The 12,287-nt window shown below is 37.1% G+C and overlaps 1 protein-coding gene across 1 annotated transcript in view; it reads right to left on the reverse strand.

Annotated features, from left to right (window-relative positions):
* The window catches only part of Cep112 (centrosomal protein 112), a 493,364-nt gene that overhangs the window by 372,288 nt on the left and 108,789 nt on the right, over positions 1–12,287 (reverse strand). Inside the window, exon 17 of the mRNA XM_037201522.1 lies at positions 9,471–9,550. Within this exon, the coding sequence (XP_037057417.1) occupies positions 9,471–9,550 (80 nt within the window). The remainder of the gene's footprint in view (positions 1–9,470; positions 9,551–12,287) is intronic.

Below are 12,287 nucleotides of genomic sequence, written 5' to 3' on the forward strand. Positions count from 1 at the left end.
CTGGGATGAATCCTACTTGGTCGTGATGGATAATTTTTTTGATGTATTCTTGGATTCGGTTTGCCAATACTTTGTTGAGTGTTTTTGCATCAATGTTCATGAGGAAAATTGGTCTGTAGTTCTCTTTCTTTGTTGCATCTTTGTGTGGTTTGGGTATCAGGGTGATTGTAGCCTCATAAAAAGAGTTTGGTAGTGTTCCTTCTGTTTCTATTGTGTGGAACAATTTGAAGAGTATTGGTATTAGTTCTTCTTTGAAAGACTGGTAGAATTCTGTACTGAAACCATCTGGTCCTGGGCTTTTTTTGGTTGGGAGACTTTTGATGACTGTTTCTATTTCTTTAGGTTATTGGAGTATTTAGATGGTTTATCTGGTCTTGATTTAATTTTGGTATGTGGTTATTTGTCCAGAAAATTGTCCATTTCTTCCTGGTTTTCCATTTTTGTGGAGTACAGGTTTTTGAAGTATGATATGATGATTCTCTGGATTTCCTTGTCTGTTGTTATGTCTCCCTTTTCATTTCTGATTTTGTTATTTTGTGTGCTCTCTCTTTGCCTTTTGGTTAATTTGGCTAGGGGTTTGTCTATCTTGTTGATTTTTTTTCAAAGAACCAACTCTTTGTTTCATTGATTTTTTTGTATTGTTCTCTTGTTTTCTACTCCTTTGATTTCAGCCCTCAATTTGATTATTTCCTGGTGTCTATTTCTCCTGGGTGAGTTTGTTTCTTTTTGTTCTAGAGCTTTCAATTGTGCTGTTAATTCATTGGTATGGGATTGCTCCATCTTCTTTATGTGTGCATTTAGAGCTATGAATTTTCCTCTTAGTACTGCTTTCATAGTATCCCATAAGTTTGGGTATGTTGTACTTTCAATTTCATTGAATTCTAGGAAATCTTTAATTTCTTTCTTTATTTCTTCCTTGACCCATTGATGTTTCAGGTGGGCATTATTCAGTTTCCATGAGTTTGTAGGCTTTCTATAATTTTTGTTGTTGTTGAAGTCTAACTTTAAGGCATGGTGGTCTGATCAGATACAGGAGGTTATTCCAATTTCTTTGTATCTGTTGAGATTTGTTTTGTGGCCAAGCATGTGGTCAATTTTTGAAAAGGTTCCATGGGGTACTGAGAAGAAGGTATATTCTTTTGTGTTAGGATGGAATGTTCTGTAGATATCTATTAAATCCATTTGAGTCATAACATCTGTTAGGTCCTTTACTTCTTTGTTAAGTTTCAGTCTGGTAGATCTGTCTTTTGGTGAGAGTGGTGTGTTGAAATCTCCCACTACTAATGTGTGGGGTTTGATGTGCATTTTAAGCTTTAGTAGTGTTTCTTTTATGAATGTAGGTGCTTTTGTATTTGGGGCATAAATGTTTAAAATCGAGACTTCATCTTGGTGGATTTTTCCTGTGATAAATATGTAATGTCCATCCTAGTCTCTTTTGATTGATTTTAGTTTGAAGTCTATTTTATTAGATATTAGGATAGCTACACCAGCTTGTTTCTTAGGTGCATTTGCTTGGAAAGCCTTTTCCAGCCCTTTACTTGGAGGTAGTATCTGTCTTTGAAGTTAAGGTGTGTTTCTTGTATGCAGCAGATGGATGGGTCCTGTTTTTTTATCCATTCTGTTAGCCTGTGTCTTTTTATAGGTGAGTTGAGACCATTGATACTGATGGATATTAATGACCAGTGATTGTTAATTCCTGTTATTTTTTGTGGTTGTGTTGTGTTGTGTTGTCCTTCTTTGGTGTATGTTGATGTAGGGTTATCTATTACCTGAGTATTCATGGATGTGTTTAGCTTCTTTGGATTGGATTTTCCCTTCTAGTGCTTTCTGTAGGGATGGGTTTGTGGACAGGTATTGATTAAATCTGGTTTTATCATGGAATATTTTGTTTACTCCGCCTATGGTGATTGAGAGTTTTGCTGGGTATAATAGTCTGGGTTGGCATCCATGGTCTCTTAGTGTCTGCCTAAGATTTCTCCAGGACCTTCTAGCTTTCATAGTCTCTATTGAGAAGTCTGGTGTTATTCTGATTTAACTCCCCTGTCTTTATATGTTACTTGGTCTTTTTCCTTTGCGGCTCTTAATATTTTTTCTTTGTTCTGTGTGCTTAGTGTTTTGATTATTATGTGGCGAGGGGACCATTTTTTTGGATCCAGCCTATTTGGTGTTCTGTAAGCTTCTTGTATCTTCATAGGTATTTCTTTCTTTTGGTTAGGAAAGTTTTCTTCTATGATTTTGTTGAATATATTTTCTGTGACTTTGAGTTGGTATTCTCCTTCTTCTATCCCTATTATTCTTAGGTTTGTTCTTTTCATGGTGTCCCAAATTTCTTGGACGGTTTGTGTTACGACTTTTTTGTCTTTAGTGTTTTCTTTAACTGACAAATCTATTTTCTCTATTGTGTCTTCAGTGTCAGAGATTCTCTGTTCCATCTCTTGCATTCGATTGGTTATGCTTGTTTCTGTAGTTCCTGTTCGTTTAGTCAGGATTTCTATTTCCAGCATTCCCTCAGCATGTGTTTTCTTTATTGTCTCAAATTCATTTTTTCAGATCTTGGAATGTTTCTTTCATCTGTTTAATTGCTTTTTCTTGGCTTTCTTTGATTTCTTCCAATTTTTTGTTCGTTTTTCTTCCATTTCTTTAAGGGAATTTTTTATTTCCTCTTTAATGGAATTTTTTATTCATTCCTTCTTTCAGAGCCTCTATCATCTTCTTAAAGTCATTTTTAGGATTGATTTCTTCTGTTTCTTCTGTCTTGGTATGTTCAGGTCTTGCAGGTGTAGAATCACTAGGTTCTGATGTTGCCATATAGGTCTTTATGATGTTGCCTGTATTTTTGCACTGGCGTCTTCTCATCTCTTCCTCTGCTCGGTGCAGGTGGTGTCTGTGTCTGAAAGTGCCTCTCTTGTTCTAATTTTTAGTCTTGGTTCACTAGGAGTTCTTGGTTAAAGTGGTGCTGTTGGGCTGTTTCTTTGGGAGCAGCTGATCTCAGTCAGTGAAGTATATACTTATGATTCTGGTGATCTAGTTCGGTGGCTGGACGGTGCCTACTTCTGTGTTCTCAGGTCACGTTTTGTTCATTCGTCAACTCCTCAACTGCTCTTGTTTCCACAGACTTCAAACTGTAGGGATCTGAATCCTCTCCCAGATGGATTTCAGCTGAGCAGGGTAGTCTCACCAACACCTCCAAGTTGTTGGGTTTCGCAGGATCAGCAGCTGGGCCCTGGTTGGTCTCAGACAGAGTGTTCAGATCCGTTCTGGTTCCTTCCCATGGAGATAGCTTCGTCTCCAGGTGTTGGGATTAAAGGCGTCCTTGTTCCAAGCTCTTGATTAAGAGCTTGTTTTCACTAACTCTTCAACGGGTAATAGCTCAGTTTCTGGTCTTTATTGTAACTGTGTTTTGGCCGCCACCCACGGGGCCTGCCCGCCTCTGCCGGCCACCACCAGGCCTACATGCCTCTGCCCTGCTAGGTTTTTAAAAATTCTTATTTTCAGGGCTGGAGAGATGGCTGAGATGTTAAGAGCATTGGCTGCTCTTCTAGAGGTCCTAAGTTCAATTCCCCTCAATTAGTTTTTAAATATGTTTCAATCAGTTAAAATCAGCATGACATCTTTATCAATTATAAATTATAGATCACTTTCACACTGTAGTAGAATAGTACTTATGCTACTTACCCAAGGACAATTTTAGGAAGTACAAGTTTGTTTTCAAACCAGAATAAAATGTCTTAGAAACTTTGTGATGGTTAGTGCCAACTGTCAACTTGACAAGTTATACAACCACCTGGGAGACAGGCCTCGGTACATGGTTGTGAGGGATTTTCTTAATTGGGTTGGGAAGGCCCACCCTGTGAGTGACACCACCTCACAGGTTGGGCCCAGGACTAAATGAAAAGCAGAGAGGAAGCTGAGGAGCAAACACACCATAAGTCATTGCTCTCTGTTCTTGACTAGACGTGGAATATGATCAGCTACTTCAAGTTTTGGCTGCGTTAACTCCCCTGCAGTGATGGATGGCAGCCTGGAATTGTGAGCCAAATAAACCCTTAAGTTGCTTTCACTAACTGGAAAAGAAACTAAGACACAAGGTGACCTTATACACATTTTCACATACACCTAAAGCACAGTGACTAATAATTCCTTGTCACTATTCATCAACATTGCAAACAAAATCACCAAGCCATGGTTTATCATGCTGGCAATATTTAAAACTAAAATTAGAATTACATTATTATTTTACTATACTTCAAAATTCTAATATCACACTGCTTTAAGTGCTTTTCCTTTCTATCACAATTAAAACATCAAGCTCCTGGGTGAACTGTAAGGCTGTCTGCACTTCAAGCAACTGCATCCAATTTTTTTCTATAGGCAATGCTTCATCTAAAAAGCCTATTGACAGCCAGGCGGTGGTGGCGCACACCTTTAATCCCAGGAGTCAGAAGCAGGTGGATCTCTGAGAATTTGAGGCCAGCCTGGTCTACAGAGCTAGTTCCAAAATAGCCAAGGCTACCAAGAGAAACCCTGTCTCAAACAACCCTGCCCGAAACAAAAGAAAAAATTAAAAAAGAAAATAAAAAGCCTATTGAAATAAAGCCACCCTTTGAATAGACACCCACTTATTTAGTATTCTATTAAGATTAGTTCCTAATAAATACAAGGACAGAAACATTGTCATATAACTCGGCAGTTTGAATATTTTTAAGCCATTCCTATTGGGAACTTAATCTCTGTTGCCTACTAAAACTATAAGTGTTGATTAAAACAGCAAACAGCAACTAGAGATAAAGGAGATTTAAAACAGCTTGATAGAAAAAGTTTTTCCAATCATGTTTAAAAATATAACTTATTTGAAAAATCACTTCAGGGGAAAATAATCTGTGTTTCCACTTAGTGGGAGATTATAAATACTATAAATGTTAAGACAGAGAACATTTTTTTAAGTCTATGTCAGTTTATTGGAAAAGTAACATACAAAACCTATTTCCTAACTTTAAACAAAACTAGGCAAAGGAGATCATCAGCTAATTTCTTCATACACATACAACTTCATAGAATGGCTTTCAATGAGATGGTAAACATTTGTTGAATACCACTAGCATTGACAGTAGGCTTCAAAAAGGTTCACATAGAAACATAATGAACAAGAACATTCCGAATTGAATTGCTTCATAACCCCATTCAGACTTTGTCACACTAACTGAAATTTTACCTGAAAAGGCAGTTAATATATGAAAATATACATAGACATTTTCAAGAAAGCTACAAAAAATCCAGAAACCTTGATTTGAAAGAATATTTTTGCATGTGAATGTGTTTATGCGTATGTGTATTTGTATGTAAATTCAGTCAAATAAGCCACTAAGAATGTCTCACATTGTTTCTTTACATGCAACACTTGTTCAATTGTAATCAACCCTTTGCAAGCATGCAGATGCATGACTTAGAGCACTTGAGTCAGACTCTTCTCAATCAATGAGGATGCTCATGGGAAGTGTGCTCTCAGGGTCAGGGTTCAAGAGTAGAGCTGGGTGAGCAAAAGAGAGGAAAGGCCTTCCTTAACTCTTCCCTGGGGCTCCCACTCACTCCACTGACGCTCCGAAACACTACTGAACAGTCAAGTTCTGCCAGACCCAGGGTCCGGGTGGAGGGCTATTCTCCTTCATGTGTCTTTCCTAACTACACATTAAAAGTTTGACAGAGAACTATGTCCAACAGAAATGCACATGTATGTACACAATTTTATGTTGTCCACATTATGATTTTCTTCTTCTCCTCAGACCATAAGTTTTATTCATTTTTAGTCCTGTATATATAGGACCATATAGAATGAACTATTTTGTACCAAGATTCTTTGCTCCACATTTAGATTTGTGAGATAAAAAGTTATTACTTTATATTAATAGTACTATTAGAAAATCACACAACTTGTCTATGCAGTTTTAGTATAAAATATATTTCATTGTATGCTTTTCAAAAATGCAAAGAATTAAATAGCATAAATTTGTTTCATGTCACCTTTTGAATTTTACTACAAGAAAGGAGTTTGAAAAAGTTACTAATCAAAAAGGTTTTAAACACCTATTGAATATTTCAATTTGTACACTACTTCAATCCATGCCTTATTTTTTAGTTCCCACAACTTAGCATCAAATTTGATAACTACAGGAATATAAAAAGGGAATAAAGTAAATCTAACATCTCTACCTGCTGAGAGATTTTACTCATATATTTATCGAGTTATTTTTGGTCTGGGAATCAGGCCCAGTTCCTTTCTATGCTGACAAATTTTAACTACTAAAAAAAAATTATATTGCAATGTTTATCCTTCAAACAATAGCACTATATTGTTCTGTTATATGCAATCACTTTCTCGTTGTGTAGTCTACTGGGTTTCCTATATTCTTTACTTTTCATTGAAAAATAAAATACACATACAATTCATGACATTTACAGTTATAGTTTCAGATAACTTCTAAGTACATGAAAGTATTAAAACTACTCTCTACAATAAAAATGAAATAGGAAAGAAAAATGATCAGACCATATAGAGAACGAACACACCAAATGGTAGTAGTCAGCAACATTAATGTAATGTTAAATCTTAAAAACAGTGACAAGTGAGTCAGCTCTCTAGAGTCAACATTCAAAGTGAACTACTGATTGCAGTCTCTGATGGCTAGTCTTCATTATCAACATTATTGCATGGAGAATCACCTGGAAAACTGGTGAAGAGTACTCTGAGGCGTATCTGTAAGAGCATCTCCAGAGGACTGACAGAGCAGGGCAGATACACCCTGAGCATCAGCAGCACCAACCCAATGGCTGGGGACTAGAGTACAAATGGGAAAGGGGGCAGCCAGCAGAGCACAGGCACACTTGTCTCTACTTCCTCGCCTGCCATCAGGTGACCTACTCTGCTCTTCCATGCCTTCCCACATGAGGGAAGGAGCCTCTAAAGCCAGGAACCAATAGGTCTTTCCTTTCTTGGACAGAGACAATAGGAGTGACTAATATGTGATCCAAAGTGTCCCTTTTCAATAACAATAGCTTTGAAATATCAAGTTGAAATTGAAACCAAAGACTAAATTGGCCATTTCAACTGTTTAAAGAGGGGATCAGTATCATCTCATATACTCCCCAGACCTTCACATCTCCGGCACAACCATGTCACAATAAAGTCACACAATTTCCCCACTAACATCTCAATCATTATATAGCATCCTAATTAACAGGAATACATTTACATGGTTACAAAACTCTGGGATGGAATTCTAAGAAAGAATCAGAAGACCTGGGATGTAAAGGTGAAGACACAGAAGGAGCATGTCTGAAAAGGTGAGGCAGTAAAGGGAGACAAGCATTCGGAGTAAGCTCACAGATGGAAAGGAAATGAGATCAGCCATGGCAGGCAAAATCTCCAGACAGGACAAGACCAAAACCCAGAAGTACTTCCCATGTCTCTACTGTGAAATCAGGTAGAGAGCACCCCATCTCAAACATTCCTGATATTAGCAATCACCTTTCTGATTATCCCTTACATGTTTTTAAAATTCTTTGACTTATACTAAACTCATTAAATACTCAAATATGAATTTACATACACATACTTCTGCCTTCTCTGCCATCCTCAACTATCCATTTAATTGCACAGAGGAAACTATATTAACTATATGAGAGCATAATGCTGCGGTGTAAACATAAGATTATTTTTACCTTGTATATATTTATTCAAGAAAAAAAGCTTGCAAGAAGTCAAGGCAAGTTTTTACATCATAGGGCTGCAAAGTAAAATCATACTTAGGCCAGCGAAATAGCACAATCTTAGATCCGCAGTAGTTAACAGTCACTCCTTGGAATAGTCTCCATTTGGAAAATAGCCAGCTCCTGCTATTTACTCTGGAGTTCCGACTTCACAATGACTTCCTCTGTTATTTTCCATTTTGGTTATTGCTGCTATACTGGGTGCTAAACTGTTAAGACCATCAGCCCAGTGTTCAAAATGAAGGCACTGACTACCTAGGGGATGGGAGGCATGAATCTACCAGGGAATTTTACTTAAAGTCTAAAATAGTTTCTTTTAACTCCAAATACAATTTGTTATTTTGGTATGGTCCTTTCAAGCCCTTGATGAGTGTTAGTCTTGTAATGAATCAAGATGACAATTTAATGTTTAATGAGAATAATTGCTTGCCTTTTGATCCCCCTTCATGGCATCTGGTTCATAGCTGATGTGAACAAATAAGCAACAAGTCCTTGTGTAGATAAAAACATTACTTCTTGTGATGTCATAGCACATAAATTATTCTAAGATGTTCGTTTAGCCAGTAAGCCAATTTACTAATAAACAAAACTGGGGGAAGAGCTGGGCTGCAGTCTTCCCAGGGAGAATGTGATACAAAGCATGCTTGATGGGAGGTGTCCTTTGGTGTAGTTCTGCAAATGCCTGTGGTTTGGAGGTTCAGGAAAGAAAACAAATTAGCTAGGCACACTGACCTCAGGGAAGCCCCTCCCCCTTGAATCCCTTGAATCAGGTGCCACATTGACCTTCCTCCAGTAAAATTCCTCCTGCTCTGTACTGCCACTGCCAAATTTTTTAAATAGCCTACCAAATGGTTATATGGTCCTCTGGGAATGTGTTTTCTTACATTGCCTGACGTATGGTAAGAACTGAGTATTTATTAAGTAAATGAGTATTTTCCAGCTGAAATTTTCACAGTAAAAAAACAAAGAAAGTCAAGCAGTCTACTGAAGTTAAGTGAGTGGATTGGAAAAGGAAGCTCTAATGCCATGTACCTTCATGCATCGGGTCAGGAGATAAAGCCCTTCCTAAAAAATGCTTAGGTAGTAATCCATTTGTGAACATAACAACTAAAACACTTTATTACCCAACAAAATCTGCACAGTGATTTCTAAAGACTCTAAGAGCTAAACCTCATTTTGTAAGAATGTGTTTCCACTTAAGAGAACGAGGGCATCTGAAACCACTAAGTTCCATTTTTCTCTCATTCTTATCACTTCAAAACAGCTGAACTGGTTCTTCTGTTAAAAAACAAATCAACTAGTAGACTAAGTCTGAAAACAGAGCTCCATGATGGTAAAGCAATGTGAAACAACACCCTCCAAGGCTATTGTGAAACATGACACTGTCTAGTTCATTTGGCTCTCAGTGTAGTATGAGCAACTTGTCTGCTTCTTATTTTTATTTTTATTTTTATTTTATGTGTATAGGCATTTTGCCACCCTGTATGGTAGGACCTCCATGCATCCAAGGCCCACAGAGGCCAGAAGGGGCTTGGGATGCTCTGGCACTGAAGTTACAGAAAGTTTCAACCACTAAATGGGTGCTGAGACTAGAACCTAGATCCTGGGAAAGAGAAGCTAGTACTCATAACCACTGAGCCATCTCTCCAGCCCCAAGTAAGAGCAATTTTTAAAACATTAAATATTTTGTAACTTTTTTTACTCACTTCAAAGCTTCCTCAAATTTATGGATCTTCCTCTGAGCATCTTCTTTCTCTTTATCAAGTTCACTTTGCAATTCATGAACCTGCCAAGAGAGAGCATATGAAACTCACTGGAAGACAAAGATGCTCAGAGATATAAAGAAACAACAATCTCAAATCCATTCATTCAGACTTAGGTATTTCATGGCAGAAACCTGCTTAACCACAGAATAATTTCAATGTTCAACTCCTAATACAACTTTTCAATTCAAAGTTAGTAATTAGATTTGCTTACAAACGAATTGGTATACATCAACTTCAAAAATGTTACCAATCACTTTGATTTTTAAAAAATCATAGTTTTGACAAAGGAAAGAATTTTCATAGGATGGAAAAGACCAGAATAAATAATGTGTCTGCATTAACCAAATATAGAAGGGCCATTATGCAATCTTCCATTGCTAAGCATGACTTGTGCACCCATTGACCAAGTTTGGAACAAAATGTCCATCATGATTGATTGCGTCTTTCCCGCGTGTAGCAACCTTTGAGTAGGTGGGATGATAGCACTAATCACAATGGCTAAGGGAAAATTCTCTTCACACATTCAAATATGCAGTCTCCATGTGGACATTATACAGATCTTCTAAAATGGAAGAGAAAGTGCTGAGCAGGGAAAAGTGAATGACAGTGTAGTTGTGCCCACACAGCAGTGAGGCTGCAGAGCCTTCCTGAGTGCTAAGAAAGCCCTCAACTCAGCATTTGAAAGTATCACTTACAGACCTAGACAACACCGTAGGACTGAACATGAATCTGACGGACAATGAGACGAAAGGAATGACAAAAATCACACATACACACACACACACACACACACACACACACACACACACACACACACACCACCCCATGCACACTCTAAAGCCATGTCAAACGTAGTATTGGAATTAGCCAAAAGTAGTTCAATATTTTATTTTGGGTTTTTTGTTTGTTTTTCGAGACAGGGTTTCTTTGTGTAGTTTTGTTGTTGTTGTTTTGTTTTTGGTTGGTTGGTTGGTTGATTTTGGGGGGGGGGTGTCTGTCCTGAATCTCGCTCTGTAGACCAGGCTGGGCTCAAACTCACAGAGATCCACCTGGCTCTGCCTCCTGAGTGCTGGGATTAAAGGCGTGTGCCACCACCACCCAGTGTAGTTATTATTTTTTAATATTTTTAATCAGCTTGGTTGAAGACCTATTTAACTCAAATCCCACATTTTTCTGGCCTTCCTTTTTATAATCATCTTGAATTTTTCCCTTTGTGTAAGGAAAATAAATTAGTAAAATCAACTGTATTCTTGTAAACCAAAAGTAGTGAAGCCAGAGAGGCAATTTTTCATGATAATTTCAAAAAAAGCCTCTACTGATTTCTGTGGTGGCTACCACTAAATCAAGAACTGAGAAGTAGAGGAGACAATGAATGCTGAGGCAGTGAGTGACCAGGAAAATTAGCAGACACAGCGCCCCTTCCTGGTACTGTAATGATCAACTAAAATATCTCATAAATACTATTTTCTTACGATGAGAAGAATCATTTCACCTTGAAAATCTTTACCACTAAATTTATTTATAAAAAGAAAAGTATGTTCACAATTTACCAGGTTCACACTTCAATTGCTGTTTCACTTTTTACAGGTCCTTGATATATATTTCAATGCTTGGCATATAGTAAGCATGTTAAATTAGAATATAAACAAACTTTACACATTAAGTATTTTTTGGGAAACCCTAGCTAGAATTATAGAATGAGTTAAATGGTCATATCCTTACTTCTCAAGTTACTTAGTATGCTGTGTCTCTGCCCTTCTACAAATGGGGATCAACAATAACCATTTCAAAGTATTTCAAAGTATTCTGATAAATGTGAATTACTTCAGGTAAGGCTCTTAAAAATATGAAAACATATATTTTCAATCAATAGTAAAAATGTTAATTTCTGGGAAGGGAGGGGAACTGTGGTTGGTATGTAAGATGAAAAAGAGTTTTTAAATAAAATAAAATGTAAAAAAAATATAATTACTATGTCAGATTGAACACTAAAGTATTTCTTGATTATTCCAGGTCATTACGACCAATAGACAAATGTTCACAGTACACAAGTCTGTTTGCCCTATCATAAAGCAGATCCTGAATTGTCAATCAATCTGAGTTCTTGTGAGTTCTCTGTACCACTCACTACACAATCTTAACCTGTTTCTAATTTTGGCTTCCACTTCTTAATGCATGTGTGAGACACACACCTTGATAAACAGTTCTAAGACTATCAGCCCCATTTCTGAAGGCCGAGAGAACTAGCTGGGTGGGGCAGAAGGGCTCCCCTCTAGGTAAGAATGCATGCACTGATACACATGCTTTGAAGCTGTTTTTCACTCACGTTACTATTTCTGTGCCCAGCGTCCCTGACCCATACTGAAGCAGACAGTAAAGGATGTTCTGGGTTTGCTTCCTCTTCACAGAATGTTTTAGTATTGCATGCTCGAGATCCTTTTTAAATTATCACTTTATTTTGATCTATATTTCACGTATTTGCAGGTAATATATAATTAAATACCATGAAAATAATCAATGCATACTGATTTTGATGGAAGACTGTAGCTTAATATTTGTGTTGGGAATATTATATAAATCATTTTTACATAAAACTAGGGAACAATATAAAGATGATGTTACTGCCCAATATCTACCTTTTATTTTTATTTCTATTTCTTTTTCACCTGTATTGCTATGTTGTGCAAAGGTAATGTGGAGTAAGATTTAATATGATTTATTTCTAATCTTTCCTCAATATATAGTTAATACTGAACT

This window comes from Peromyscus leucopus, chromosome 8b, assembly GCF_004664715.2.
Source record: "Peromyscus leucopus breed LL Stock chromosome 8b, UCI_PerLeu_2.1, whole genome shotgun sequence".
NCBI classification, from domain to species: domain Eukaryota; kingdom Metazoa; phylum Chordata; class Mammalia; order Rodentia; family Cricetidae; genus Peromyscus; species Peromyscus leucopus.